The 15,548-nt window shown below is 33.2% G+C and overlaps 1 protein-coding gene across 3 annotated transcripts; it reads left to right on the forward strand.

Annotated features, from left to right (window-relative positions):
• The first annotated feature begins 3,319 nt into the window (after positions 1-3,319).
• Positions 3,320-10,956, forward strand: LOC133308216 (transcription factor TGA2.3-like). Of its 3 annotated transcripts, none has more exons than XM_061508827.1 (11): positions 3,320-3,603; positions 4,008-4,111; positions 4,592-4,665; positions 4,765-4,956; positions 5,160-5,210; positions 5,284-5,343; positions 5,520-5,597; positions 5,738-5,789; positions 7,471-7,742; positions 9,614-9,862; positions 10,434-10,956. In XM_061508827.1, the coding sequence occupies exons 1-11, from the start codon at positions 3,497-3,499 to the stop codon at positions 10,578-10,580; spliced, it is 1,386 nt and encodes a 461-aa protein (XP_061364811.1). In that variant the 5' UTR covers positions 3,320-3,496; the 3' UTR covers positions 10,581-10,956. The 3 variants fall into 3 exon arrangements, with proteins under 3 accessions (XP_061364811.1, XP_061364812.1, XP_061364810.1); XM_061508828.1 differs by having other exon boundaries at positions 4,822-4,956; XM_061508826.1 differs by having other exon boundaries at positions 3,322-3,603; positions 4,771-4,956.
• Positions 10,957-15,548: the final 4,592 nt, after the last annotated feature.

Here is a 15,548-nt window from a genome sequence, read left to right on the forward strand (position 1 = left end):
ACTATTGTAACGTATGTCTCAAAATTCTGGAATAAGAGAAACGTACCTGGTAATATGAAGGTGAAGAGAGCAGGCTGATGGTGGCGGAGGGAGAAGAGAAGTGAGGGGCCAACGTGAATGGGGAAGAAAGGGTTAGAAGGGGAAAAGACTTATTGGAGCTAATACACCAAATTCTTATCAGGTCTAATCCCACCCCTTTATCCCTGATTAAGTTATACATCATTTTAATATAGGGAAAAGTTCACCAATACTCCTGTGGTTTGCTTCAAAATCATCCATGCCCCTGTAGTTTTTTTCCTATCAGATATACCACTGTGTTTTGTAAAAACTAAAAAATCACAGTGACATATCTGATAAAAAAACATATCCTTTTACAAACTACAGGGGCATATGTGATAAGAAAAAACCACGGGGCATAAGTGATTCTGGAGTAAACCACAGGAGCATAAGTGATTCTGGAGTAAACCACATGGGCATTGGTGAACTTTCCCCTTTAATATATTAAGAGAGGATGCTGTATAAACTTATACTATACAATGATTACACCAAACAATTGAAAAAGTCATAATGTATTGTATAAGCTTATATCTTATACATCGTACCAAACTGAAAGTTTTGTAAGTTGTAATATTTTTATTGTTACCAATTGAAAACTTAAGAAGTAAATTGCATCAATTAAACAGTTAAACCACGATATGATTGAATATAATGTTTAAGATGTCACGTAAATCATGCTTAAGATTCATAAAGTTAAAAGCAGATTGAAACCCCGATTTTGCCCTTTTTAGAACCATGCTTAACTGATGTTTGGTAGAAGAATTATTTTTAAAATTCTCAAAAAGTGAGATTGAAAATTTGATTTACTCATATTTGATATGAGGATTGTAAAAAATTTTCTGTAACGAGATTCATATCTATGAAGACAAATTTTATCTTAAAATATCATCAAATAAGTAGTATTTTGAAAATCTCATATGATGAGAATATTTGATAATTTTTTTGAGACATAATTAATTTCAATCCATATTTTTAGTAATATTTTACAATCAAATACACATAGAATCAAGCAAATTAATCTAATATTCTCGTGAATATATTGGTTTATCAAACAGTTTTTTTTATAACATTTCAAAAAAATTTATTTTTTTACCATGTTTCCAAAATTTGTAATTCCGGATAAAAAATAAAATATCCTCCTGCAAATATCCTCTAAAAGGATATCATTGCTCTTGGCTATTATGACACCTAAGGCTAATGAGTAATACTGTAATACGCCAAATGAATAAGACAAATGAATCGATCATGCAACCAGTACTATTAATTAATAGTATTTTTTATCAATGATAACTTCTTCTTTTTTGGAAACTAATCAATGATATGATAACTTTAGTATTGTTACCATAGTAAGAGTTTAATTGTCGATTGAGTTGAGCAATATTATTCATCTAAGTTCACCCTGTCCTATTTACCATATCCGCAAAGTTTCAATTTATTTGGGAGGAGTATTGTGAAAATGCATAATTAAGAATGAGTTGTTGACTTCTAAGAGTTGTGCATCTCAATTTTTTTATTTTTTTTTATTTTTCAGACATTTCTTTTGTTGTTCGATGTAATTGCTACACATGAAGATGATTTTTATCATATATGCATAACTTTGATACCAAATAAAGATGATTTTCAACCCATTAGATATGTGAAAAGCTGTTGTTAAGTAATTTTGAATGTTTGTTAAAAATTATATTATGTTTTACTAATTGAGAAAATTATATTAGGTTTTACTTTTTTTTATTAATTTCATTGCATTTCTTTGTTATTTTTTGATGGGAAATATTATACTTACAACCTATTTTTGTTTAGAACCTTATACAACCATATCTTAACCGTTGATTTTCGTCAATCAATGGCTAATATTTTCGCAAATCACACTCAAACTCATTGAGAAAATTATATTAGATTTTATTGATATATGGAGAGTTGTTGCTTAGTAATTTTTGAGATAATTTTCAACCCGTTGTTAAGTTTGCTTTTTTTATTTATTAATATCATTGCATTTCTTTGTTATTTGTTTTTATTGACTCTTGTAATTTTGAATATTTATTAAAAATTCATATAGTTTTTTAAAATCTTATAAATTCATATTGTCCTTTCAAATCTTATGAATTCTATTAAAATCTTTTAAAATCCAATCCTACGAAATTTTGATTGTAAAAAAAGTCTATAAAGTCTCTTCAATTCTAAAATATCTTTTAAAATCTGTAGGATTTTTTATCTCAAAAAAAGTCTTTTAAAATCCTAATCCAATACACTCTCTAAATATAAAAAATCATAATCATACAGTTATCGTTGCACAAAGCGACTGCAGAAACAATTTTATCATTTAAAAAATAAATTTATTTCCTGTTACATACAAATTAAACCCAAAAACGAAAGATAGAAACAAAAAACAAAAAGCGGTAAAGTTAACAGAAATTTGAAGAATTTAAAAAAGGCAAGTCTTTCTTTAAAATGGGAGAGAGTTTCAGACGAAAACGACGTATGCAAGAAATTGGAATGGTCTCAACGTCACGCTTCTTCCCCACACACACTCTCTCTCCACCCTTCATAAAATATACGTATAATTACATAAAAAAAGATCAACTTGATGACATGATGCTCCTCCTTTGAATATGTGGTGATGGTGAGCTATTAAAAGCATTAAATTTGTTTTCAATTGTAAGCAACACTCACCAAATTAACCAAATAAAATAAAAAGAGCATATAAAATTTTCCAGGGTTAGAGATGAAATTGTACTGTGCGGCACCATTAATATTAAAATATTAAAGTGGCATTCGCTTCAATCAAAAAAGTCAAAAAGTCTCGGTATTTATCGTCAACTGTTTACTACTTAGGGTTTGCTGTGCTTTTATTCCATCGGTTTCTTCTTCTGGGTATTGCTGAAATCTGTGGAAAGTTCATTTATTTTTCGGTTTTATACTTTCAGTTTGTTCAAGATCACTTTTTTTCATTTTTTACCCTTTTCGTATCAAATTTGGGGAGCTTCTCTTTTTGAAGTTCATGTTATTGAGCTTTTTTTTTTTGAAGGTGGGCCTTTTATTTTTATTTTCAAAATCATTAATTTTTTATTTTTATTTTTGGGGGTATTTTGTTGCTGCAAAGATTTTGATTTCTGAGTTTCAAAGTTTTGTCCTTGTGTTACTGTCATATATATTTTTTTTCTGTTTTTTTTTTTCAACACTTAATTTGCTGCAAATGTCATGACAACGAGGTTATCTTGATTCCTGTTTCCTAAGGTTGCAGTTAGTTTTTCTGTAATTTCTCTGTTTAGAAGCTTGTTAAATTGTGGTTTTCTTGTTGAAGATGTTGTTTGCTGAGGTTTATTTATTTATTTGAGGTGGGTTTGACCAAAGTTGTGTGCTTTATGAAATGGGTTCAGGGCATCCTCGGATTAAGGTTTGTGGAGAGATAAGATGGTCGTTGTGCTGAGCATGGTTATTGATGGGTAGTAGAAGCAGAACGGTAAACGTTAACACTAAAGACGCTAACAAGGTTGTGAACGGGATGCCAAGCTACGCTCCTCCATTGCCTTCTTCTTCTAACTCAATGTAAGAGGACCCTTCTGTTTGATTTTTATTTATTTTACTCTTGAATTGTCTAATGTTTTTTGGGATCAAGTTTATTTATTTATTTGTTTTTGTTTAAATTCTCATGTGGGTAGATGGCGAATATAGTTAATATACTTTTCTAGTATAACTCCTGTATAACTGTTATAAATTATTCATGTTATTGGAGAATTATGCTGTTCAAAATAGGCCTTATGGGTTGCAAGATTGCAGAGGAAAGCTTGGATTTGTTGTGAGATCATGAATATCCAATTTGGATTTTTCTTTGGCTTGGTAACATGAATTTCATCAGTAGCATGGTTTTCTGAACCTAACGTGGATAATTCGATATGCATTCATTCAGCAACTTTTTTTTTATGTGTTGTTGTCATGATTTTGGTTTTCAGGGGCATGGAAGCAACTAATGTTCATCCTTCTCGAATTTCTGAATTTGGAACCCTTGAGCAATCTCTTGGATTTCGTGTTGAGGATACCATCAATCTTAGCAGAAGTATGTTGCTCACGTTTTGATCTCTAAAAGTTGGACCCCCCCTTTTTTGTATTGTATTTAGTATGATTTGTTATTCTTTAGCTACAATTCTGTGTCTGGTGATGCATAATTTATGTTGGAAATAAAATGAATCGTATCTTCTCCAATGGTTTTCGAATGTTCCTAAGCTGCTATTAACATGAGTCTTCATCTTATTCCTACCTCATGAGTAAAATCTTTGTTTTCTACAGTTTTTTCCTAGAAGAAATGTGTGTTTCCCCAAGTATGATCCCTCAAAAGCAATTAGAAGATGTAGGACTGTTGTTGGAATGAAATATAACTGGAAGTTAAACCAAAACAGTTTGATTTAACTCCGCGAAAACTCGTTTTTTTTCTCTTGACTAAATAAATGATAGAAATACATGGTATTAGAATTGTCATTATCCTTGCTGTTACCTTATCAAACCTCTATAACCTTTGTATTTTTATATTATCTTTCAGATCCAATGTTTAGTCAAATGAAGTCAAATAGCCAAGCTCTAGGTGCTGATGTTCAATTTGGTGCTTTAAGTAAGGTAATTTCTTACGTTTAATGCGGTTAAGCGCTTCCAAGAATCAATAAATCTCAAAATATAATGAATTCCTGCATTTCATAATTTTCTCACACATGTAAGACACAGTCAATTGCAAACTCGGATATAAACCTCTCTGCTGCGATTGCTGGGTCTCAGACATTGCCATTACAGAAAGACTCACAACATAATCTGACTTCGACATCTGCTGGTCATCGTGAGAACTGGGGAGAGTCCAACATGGCTGATGCGAGCCCTACTTCAACAGAGGATACAGATGATAAAAATCAAATGGTGATTATTTTGCTTTTATAAAACAGTTTATTTTACATCTGGAATTTAATTTATTCATCAATTGAATGCCTTTTGTTGATGCCCCCTGAAGTTATGATGTGACATTGAGAATTATTTTTCCTTCTAATTGTTCAACATTATCAAACAAACCAAACCATACTTATTCGTACTCTAAACTATATTGCTTTGTTGTTGTTTTGCAGCCTGAAAGGGGTGAGTCTAGTGATAGATCAAAAGATAAAACAGATCAAAAGGTTGTACGAAGTAATTGTGTTCTCATAACATAAGCTTATGTTACTATATGTTAATTTTTTTCCCACCATTCAGACGTTACGACGGCTAGCTCAAAATCGTGAGGCTGCCAGAAAAAGCCGACTGAGGAAAAAGGTAGGGCCTTTTTCTGTTAATGTAAACGAACTTGTATAGTTATTCCTTTTGTTATACTTGGCTAGTTGTTGAATGCAGCTTTGCCATATTTTTGAGACCCAACATTTTGTCATATTGTTAATGCATTGCATACTTTTGGTTTCTTCTTTTTTAAATCCTTCTCTCTGTTCACTCAGGCATATGTACAACAATTAGAGAGTAGTAGGCTGAAACTGACCCAACTTGAGCAAGAGCTCCAGCGAGCTCGCCAACAGGTTTGGTTGTGTTATTTTATTTACTGTCTCTATTCAAAGTTTGATACTTATTCTTGGATGCCCCCATTTTTTGTCATCTTTTGTTAATCCTTTTATGTTACTTTATCATGTGTTACAATTTGGTTATTAATCTTCTCTAGGGAATATTTATTTCAAGCACAGGAGATCAGGCCCATTCAATGAGTGGAAATGGTATTTAAACTTCTTTCAACTCCCATTGTGTGCCTCTAGCTTGGAAAATTATATTGCATTATAATCTGTACTTGAATCAGTTTTTCGTGTTATTTTGAGTCTGATAATATTGAATTCAAAGTTGTAATTATAGCCAATTTGAAAGCCCTTAACACTTGGCTTGACATTCAATTAAGAATATGCTATCCTGAACTTAGTTTATGTAAAAATTTTGCATTGGTAGTTGCTTGCCATTACGCAACCTGGAATTTTTGCACTAGCTAAGATATTTATGCCTGATTTTATCTTAAACTTGGGTTCTAAACCTGACTGAAGTTTTCTTTAAATTCTGTATACTGGAAATAAGCTTTGATTTTAGACTCAAGATTTAAGAGTTAAATTTAGCCATATGGTCCTTTATAGATGCTCTTTATGTTTCTGAGGGTCAAATAAACCTACCTATCACTTAAGCTACTATTTCTTAGTGCCATCCATGTCCAAATATCTAAATGTTATCAGTGGCATTTAACTTCTCTGGAATGGAGCATGTATCTTTTCCTGCTCTAGTGCGCAAGTCTCTACAAATTGTCACTATGTAATAAGCATAGAAATCGCATGATTCACTATTCATATTGAAAAGTTCGATACGATTTGGGATGCAAACAATACAAATCACTGAACTAATTGCATGGCAGCCAGAATTGCTGCATGAATTTCAGGAATCGTGCAATGCGGTTCTGAAATCATGAATTGTGATGGTATGCCGATTCAAGATCCTCTGTTTTTTGCTGAAGCGTGTGGGTCTCAAAGTCAAGTCTATGATGACCTTGATATGATCTGAAGGGAAAAGATACCGAACTTAAAAAAAAAAATATGACAGCAAAACACACCATTCAGCATTAGTGTGTGAGGAGAAATCCTAATTTATTAATCTATTTCTGCCAATTTATCATCTGCTGTGGGTGAGAACAGAGCAGAGGAACAAACTTTGGAAATTGGACTTAGACCACTTGGTTACTTATGAGTTATGACTTTTTTATTTTTTATTTAGCTTATATATGACTTGCTATGCTACCAATACTTAATTTATGACTTATATGAGTTTGTTTTGTGAGACTTATGTTTAAGTTGTTTTGTGATCAGTTCCTGGTCTAAAATTATTACATTGAACATTTTATTATGAAATGCAACTCTACATCATTTGAACAATATATTTCAAGCTCTTTTTCAATGTGACTTTGAATCTTATGATTCGATACGATTTATAATTCACGATCCAAAAATTAGCTTCTTGACTCAATTTGAATTGTGATTTTATAATCTTGGTAATAAATGCTCCATGAAGTATTCCGTGATATGGTTCTTGTTAATGAAACCAACCAAAGTTCTCCCGTGAAGATATAGAACCCTCTCTTACTTGGATTACATTTACATTGGATCCCATTTTTCATTGGCAAACATTTGATTATTTGGCTGCATCTTGGCTCTTACAATACTGCATTCTTGTGATACCTGATAGAACTTGGTGTTTCTTATCTAAATGGACTGCATCGTATGTTTGTGAAGTGCAAGCCTACTATATGGTTTTAAACTCTGACAAGATGGCTTTCAGTAGCATGTATGGTCATGAGCAGGGGTTTTACAAAAGTTTGTGCTGTGTTTTAGATCCTAAAGCATTTGCGTTAATCATCTTGGTATGCAGGCGCTATGGCATTTGATGCAGAGTATGCACGATGGTTAGAAGAGCATAATAGACAAACCAATGAACTAAGGGCTGCAATAAATTCTCATGCTGGAGATATTGAACTTCGTACCATTGTTGACAATTTCATGACACAATTTGATGATATCTTCAGGCTGAAAGGCGTTGCTGCAAAAGCTGATGTTTTCCACATTCTATCAGGGATGTGGAAGACTCCAGCTGAGAGGTGTTTCATGTGGATTGGAGGCTTTCGCTCATCTGAAATTCTGAAGGTCAGAAATTTCTCGTTTATTTATGCTCTATTGTTATATGCTTTTTCTGGTTTATAATTTTCTGAAGTACAAGTGTGGTAATACATTTATTATACATTTTTATGCATGTGTTCATGTATATGGTAGTTCCATTTCAGTCTCTCTGAGAATAGTCTCCTTTACCTTTGGTTAATGTTTGATTATTTTCAAAAAGTTCGCAGAATGGTCAATCAATCCTTTGAATCTGTTTTCATGTATCTCTTTAGCATTTGTGATTCATTTCCAGTGTAAACATGCCTTTAGTTCAATAAACTTTCAGGTGTGGTTCTTGTATGCATTGGGTGCATCATGTCAGTTGTGCACTACACCAATGTACGCAAGTAGTTCGCAGTTGGTTTGACATTGCATGGCAGGACCTAAATATGAAGATGTCAATCAATTGCCTGTTCTTGTTGGTCTGATGCACAAGTGAGGTGATTCACCTAGTGCATGTAAGAATTTTCCAAATTTATTGGCCATTGTACAATGCCAATTCTCCCAAAAGCATAAGCTATTAGATGGAGGTCACATTAATTGTTTTATATCATATTTCTCTAACACACCCCCTCACATGAGTGCATTGAGCTCGAAGGATAGACAATGTACCAGCCCGTTTACCTATGTTATGAAATTTCACAATATTTAATTATTTAGTAATAGAATGGGGGCGGTGAAGATCAAAATTGTGACCACTTTGTCATAGAGGCTCCGGTATATAGCTCGAATTCTCTTAAAAGTTTAAGCTGTTAGGTGAAGATCACATTAATGGTTTTATATCATATTTCTCTAACCACCATGATTTGACCACCGAATAAAATGGAATTGGGTATGCTGAGAGGAGGAAAAATAAATATTGTGGGGGTAACCAGAAACATTGTTTTCTGAACTGTGTTTTTAAGTATTTGAAGGTGCGTGGTTGAATTATGCATGATAAGAAATTATCCTGGCTCATTTTTATCTCATTTAGATCCTGGGTAGATCACAGATGTATAATAATCTTTCTATGCCCTGTACGCATTTTGCTTTCTCTCTCTTTTTTTTCTTTCTTCGGGAAACAATTGTCAGGAGTCTAGTGGAAGATGAACTAGAACTTGTTTAGGAGGGGCCTTTTGGATATTCTTAAAAAAATTTGAGCCCATAATTGTTCAGTCAGAAATGTGGACACTATTTTAGCTCGGATTTGTTTTTCCCATCTTTCTATTTCTATTCGAAAATTGCTTTAGTAATATGTAGCTGAACACACATGGCATCCCCTACCCCTCTAAAATATAAAATATAAAGTGAGAGGAAAGGAAAAAGGAATTCACAATGGATAGGACCCATGTTCTTGAAGTTACTGAAACTTAAATTCAGGATATTTTTAAGGAACTTTTCAATTGTTGAAGAAATAACAATTTAATAGTTTTATCTTGATAATAATTAAGGGGGCGAACCGGAGTAGTGGTAAAGCTGCTCCTTCATGATTGAAAGGTCATGAGTTCGAATCTAGGAAATAGTCTCTTTGCAATTATGCAAGGATAAGGCTGCGTACAAGGATTACCTCCAATCCACACTTGCTAGTCGGGTTTAACGGGAAGTGGTTTTTTTTTTTATCTGGGTAATAATTGAAGGGGAGCCATGGCACAACAGTTAGTGTTCGATCCATGTAATCAATCTTATAAATGCAAGGTAAAGTTGTCTATTATAGACCCAGACAATTGGTTTGATCCTTTCAATATGACCCTGCCCAGAGCTGGGGCTTTATAGCACCAGGTTACCTTTATCTTGATAATAATTGATTCTGGTGTTGAATTTAAAGTTCATTTCCTTTTTTCATGTTATGCCTGTCTAAAACTGGATTGAAACTGTTGCAGCTTCTTGTAAATCAATTGGAGCCTTTAACTGAGCAACAACTGATGGGCATATACAACTTGCAGCAGTCATCCCAGCAGGCTGAAGAGGCTCTATCCCAAGGAATGGATGCATTGCAGCAATCACTATCTGAGACATTGGCTAATGGTTCACCTAGCCCATCAGGTTCTTCTGGAAATGTGGCAAATTATATGGGGCAAATGGCTATGGCCATGGGAAAGCTCGGTACTCTTGAGGGGTTTCTTCGCCAGGTACTTCACTGTCTGCTAGTTTTCCAATCTAATTCCATTTCCTCAACTTCTCAATCTTTTTGAAGTAAGGAGTTTAGAACTAAATATTAGGTGGACATAACATATAATTTCATGTTTTGATTCAATATTTCCTTTTAGTAAAAGAAAGATTAATAGAGAATAATATAAATAGAGCTCATTCAGAGCCAGCCTTGGAGTAGTGGTAAGGTTGCTCCTTGTGACTAGAAGATCTCAGGATCGAGTATGGGAAATAGCCTCTGTGTAAAAATAAAAGGGTAAAGCTACATACAATTAGATCTTTACCCTTATCCTCACAAGTCAGGGAGCCTTGTGCACCAGGTTTTCCCTTTGCCGTTTTCGATATAAATAGAGCTCATTGCATGCCTCAGGTGGAAAATGCTTGAAATGAGAGGCTAAAAGCAATAAATAATATGCATGCACAAAAAAGAAAAAAACTGAACCCAAACTATTCAATATGTAGTGCAAATGTGATAAATTGATTCATCAGGGAAAAAACAAAGCAGTAGTTACCATGTTAATCAGTTCATTTTTCCTTTCTTCATGTTAATAGGCTGATAATCTGCGGCAGCAAACATTACAACAAATGCTTAGGATATTAACAACCAGACAATCAGCTCGAGCTCTTCTTGCAATAAGTGATTATTTCTCCAGGCTGAGAGCCCTCAGTTCTCTATGGCTTGCCCGGCCAAGAGAGTGAAGTATTTCAAAGCTCCAACATATAGCATATCTACAACATAACATGAACATTTCATTGAATCTTCTGCACTAAATGAATTCAATGGAAGCTGGTGTCAATTGACAATGAATTCCTCTAGAAGCCTAATTGTTGTGTTGTAACGTTAGATAATATGATTTTTCTTCTACTCTCCACCTGTAATATCTCCGCCTATTGCTGGTGTGGTACAACATTTTTCTTTAAGCTTTTATGTGCTTTTTCAATTAGTCTCAAATAATTTGATTATATAATAGGTGTATGATAGATAGAGTTGAAGGCGAAAATGTAGAATAGTATTTGTATTTTAGGTTAAAGTTGTTCATTGTATTTCATAAATCAGCTTTATTTGAGGGAGATTTTTCCTCTATCTAGGTTTATTTTCTCTCTTCATGGTTTGTGGTGGCATGGGCCTGTGTGCTTGTGTATATATATAATACATTTTCTCTTGCTGTATTATAAGACATTATCAGCTAGTACTGCATTTGTGAAAATTTCAATCATTTATTCATAGATCGATAATCAACAATTAAATAACTATTTTCTCTGATTCATTTTATAAATTTTACGAATTTTGTTATTAAAATTGTGTCCAATTACCTCAGGCATCCATTGTCAGGATTAAATTTAGACGTGTAAGACTCTCTTTTTCCCAGTAAACACGTATATTTTTATGGCCTTGGTTTGAATGACACATGTCCTAGTTCTTCACCCTTAGCATTTAAGATATAGCCATGTTGACCGGTGCAATATGCAAGCTAAGCATTTATTTTTATATGATTAATTTGAAATAACTAAATATATTTAAATATGATTTGTATTAACATAAAATAAAATACTGATATATATATATACATGGAAAAGTATTTCTCTAGTCACCGGAGGTAAAGTTATTTCCAGTGAACTCAAAACGACGTCGTTTTGGAGTTATTAGATTAAAAAATTGTAATGATAAAGATTAATATAATCCTGTAATATATTATAATTACAAAAATATTTTGATTTTCGTCTTAAAATGACATCGTTTTGGACTTGCTGGAGATAACTTATCTCCATTGACCGGAGAAAATTCTTTACTCATATATATATTATTCTCATATGCCGTAAAAATTATTTATATGATTCAAATACTTGTATGGTTTTATTTTCTTTATTTATGTGTGATATATTTATCCGTGTAATTAAAAATATTAATATTTCTACCAAAAAATATATATATTATGTTTATATGTAAAATTTTCATTTCCTTTTATGCAATTATATTATTGTATGATGTATATATTTATTCATAATTTAGTTGTAATTATATTCTTGTTTATATACAGGGAAATTATAATCTCATGTTATATGAGATTACTCTCATGTTATTCTAACATAGAAAAATGTGTCTTTTTTAAAAAAAAAATATATGAGTGGGCTCCACTTCGTTTGTCTTTCGATATAAGAGAATTTATTTTTCATTACACGAGAGAGATAATCTTCATATATTTATCTGTTAATTAGATATTGATATATTTTTTATAAATTTTTTATTTAGGTTAAAAGTAAAGATTTATCCCCGTGATTTAAAATATTAATTTGCTTTAATGTATATAAAGTTTTTAATCTCAAGTGATGTAAATGTTTACTGTTTTATATATATATATATATATATATATATATATATATATATAATATTTACTCATTTTTCAAAAGTTAATATATTGAGAAATATATTTTTCGTGTTCCATGAGATTAATTCTCATGCAATATAAGAAATACACTCCCCTAATATTTTTGAAGCAAAGTTTATAAATATTTGCGTGATCTAAAAATAATACATTTTAATGTTAAGTATATTATATGATGTAATTATTTATTCTTATAATTCATATATTAATATAACTTTATGTAAAGTTTTTATCGTTATGTGTAAGAACCCGCACCGTTAATTAAGGAAATTAATTAATTAATTATGAGAGTAGAAAATAATTCCATAATTGTCCCTAATAATTATTATGAGGCTTAAATAATTATGGTAAGTGAGTAATAACGCTGGAAGTCGCTTTTCTAACGAAAAGTACAAATACGGATTCTGCTACTCGGTATAAATGCGTACCGATTAAGTATCCTGGAAAATTATAATAAGTAGATGATAATTCCTATAATAATATATAGGACTTGTAAAACAAGTTTCAAGTTAATATAATGAGAACTGGTGCCAGAATTGGTACTGGCTATGAAAAAGCACGTACCGGAAAGGTGCTCCGAAAAATATAATAAAAATATGATAAATCTTGTAAAATTAAGTAGGTTTAGAATTCCGATTTTGGGATTAAAATGCTAAGCGTAGCTATTATTGCTAATACTGTGCGTTTATGACTTAAGTGGCTATATATACATAAGTTGGGCACAAAACCCTAGACACCTTATGACTCCTACGTGAATGGAGGTTGACCATTTGCTCTAAACACTGTTCCATTGCCTTGGTGCTTCTTTTGTGTGAGTTTGAAGCCATTTCCTTCTACTTTCTTAATCTAAACACCTTGTTGAGTGTGGTTGAGACCAGTGTTTAAAAACTCGGCCCGGCTATCGACTCGGCCGAGGTCAGGGGTCACGGGGTCACTATGCTGACCCGGTTTTATATATTAAAAAAATATAAATATATATATCCTATATGAAAATATTAAAAAAAAATCACCAATCATCAAAAATTCAAAATATACTTAATATAATTCACCAATTATAGCCACAAGTCAATAGTATACAACCTAATTAAAGTATCAAGATACCAAAGTACAAAACTCATATTCTAATGATACCAAAGTATAAAGATACCACAAGTTTAGGTCGTTGGGAGAGAAGAGAACGATTAAATTTAGATTTGCAAGCATTTTTATTTTATTTTTTTTAATAAAACGACGTTGTTTCATGGAATTTTCTAAAAAAAAAAAAATGTAGTGACCCCCTTTGACCCCTCTGACCCGGGAGTCACTGAAACCCGACTGGGTTTTAGGGGTTGGAGGGGTCGATGTGCATATAGGGTCTAACTTGTGACCTCAACCCTCAAAGGGGAGGGGTTAGGGTTGACCCGGGTCAACCCGGGGGGTGGGGTGGGGTTTTAAAACACTGGTTGAGACTTGGGTGAGTGAAAAGCTTTGTATTCTGAGCTTGGGTGACTGTTTGAGTCTGTTTTGAGGGGCTGAGTTGGTGTATCCTTTGGTGTTAGCCCTTGTTCTTGTCATTGGAGGCTTAAAGAAGCCATTTTTGGTGAGGAAGAAGCTTGGTGGTGTGCCATTTTTGTACACTTCAAAGTCAGAACCCTTGGGAGTTTCAAGTGAGCTCCAAGAGCCTTTCTTTTCTGAGTTTGAAGCTTGGGTATGTTGTTGAACCTTTGATCATGAGTTTTAATTGTTTAAAAGAGGTGTCTTGGCATGTTTAATGAGTTGTTTAAGTAACCAACTGGTATATGAACCTAAATGGACTTAATGATGCATGCTTTAACGTGTTTAAGTGTTAAAAATGGAACCTTGAAGGATATTTTCGCGAAAATACAAAACTGCATTCTGTCGCGAAATATCCGGATATTAGGACAGCAACGAACCTGTTTCGGTAAAAATTTGATATCTTGAGCTACAGAGCTCCAAATCGAGTTCCGTTTAGACCTATGTGAAGCTAACACATAGGGATACAACTCTGTAAAATTTCGTAGCTATTGGATGAGTGGTTTGATCTCTGTGTCGTTTTGAAATCGCGTTTTGATTGTTGGAAATTCCGGTTATAGCAGTCACTTTGCGTAAAACTTAATCGGAGTTATACAACTCCGATTGAGGCATATAATATGTCGTTGTAAAGCTGGAGATGTCTAGTTTAAGATATTAAAATCTTAGAATTTTTGGTAAATATCTACAATTAAAGTTTTAAAAAGAGTAAATGCAGTTTAATGCTTAAGGCTTTGAGAAAAGCCTGCAGTAAGCGAAAATGAGAAAGAAAACGTATTCCTTTTGGCATGAAATTATAGAGCATGAGGATTGATGATAATTCTGGTACAAACAGACTGTGATTGTGCTGTTTGGTGACCTTGAGCTAGCGTGGACTCTTGGCTTGGATTGTTAGCTTGCAAGGTAAGCTTTCGTGTCCTTGGTTTAACCATTATTGGTTCCACCATGTCCCATGGGGGGATGGTTATATGCATGATGTTGTTTTCATGATATACTGATTTGTGAAATGCTGTTGAGTTGTTATATGCGAATGCCTTTACGATATGCATGTGGTGTTCCACCTATACGGTAAGCCTGAGTATGTGGTACATATAAGATGTTGAGGCTGTGGGTGAGGTGCAAGCGGTGTTCCTTGTACTACGTGTGGGTAATAGACGTATTCCTGCATTTCTCTGGCCAGTAGAATAGTTATACATACATGGCATGAATATCTGTTGCACTGCATAGTTTTGGAACTTATATTGAGTTAGTGCTTTTTGAACTTATATTGCACATGTAAGTGAGCTTGGGGTGGAAGATCCTTGAGGACCCCTTATCTTACTGAGATTTCTTGTTTAGAGATCTCACCCCACGTTTGGGGCGCTTATTTCAAGATCAGGTAACTTGGGGGCTGATGCCTCTAGCGGTAGGAGGCCAGAGCTTAGTTGATGATATTGCTGTTTATATGCTGACATGGTTGAATGCTGGATATATCTGCTGATGTTATGTTTTTAGCTTGCTTTTATTTTGTTGCTGCTGTTGAGACTGTTGTTGGGCATTGTGCCTTACTTGGGTGAGCATGTGGTTTGTCCATGCCACTTTGGTTTCTGTTATGTTTTAGTTTAACTGAGTTGTATAAACTATTAGGGTTGTCCGGTCTACGTGTTGTAGTTCCGTGACTAGAGACATATTTATGTTGTTTAATTAATGAGGTATTTCAGTTAGCTGTCTTTTGCAATTTACATACATGCAATGTTTTATTAAATGATTAAGT

Source organism: Gastrolobium bilobum, unplaced genomic scaffold, assembly GCF_033153095.1.
Source record: "Gastrolobium bilobum isolate Gb01-03AN ecotype WA unplaced genomic scaffold, APGP_CSIRO_Gbil_v1 utg19582, whole genome shotgun sequence".
Lineage (NCBI taxonomy): Eukaryota > Viridiplantae > Streptophyta > Magnoliopsida > Fabales > Fabaceae > Gastrolobium > Gastrolobium bilobum.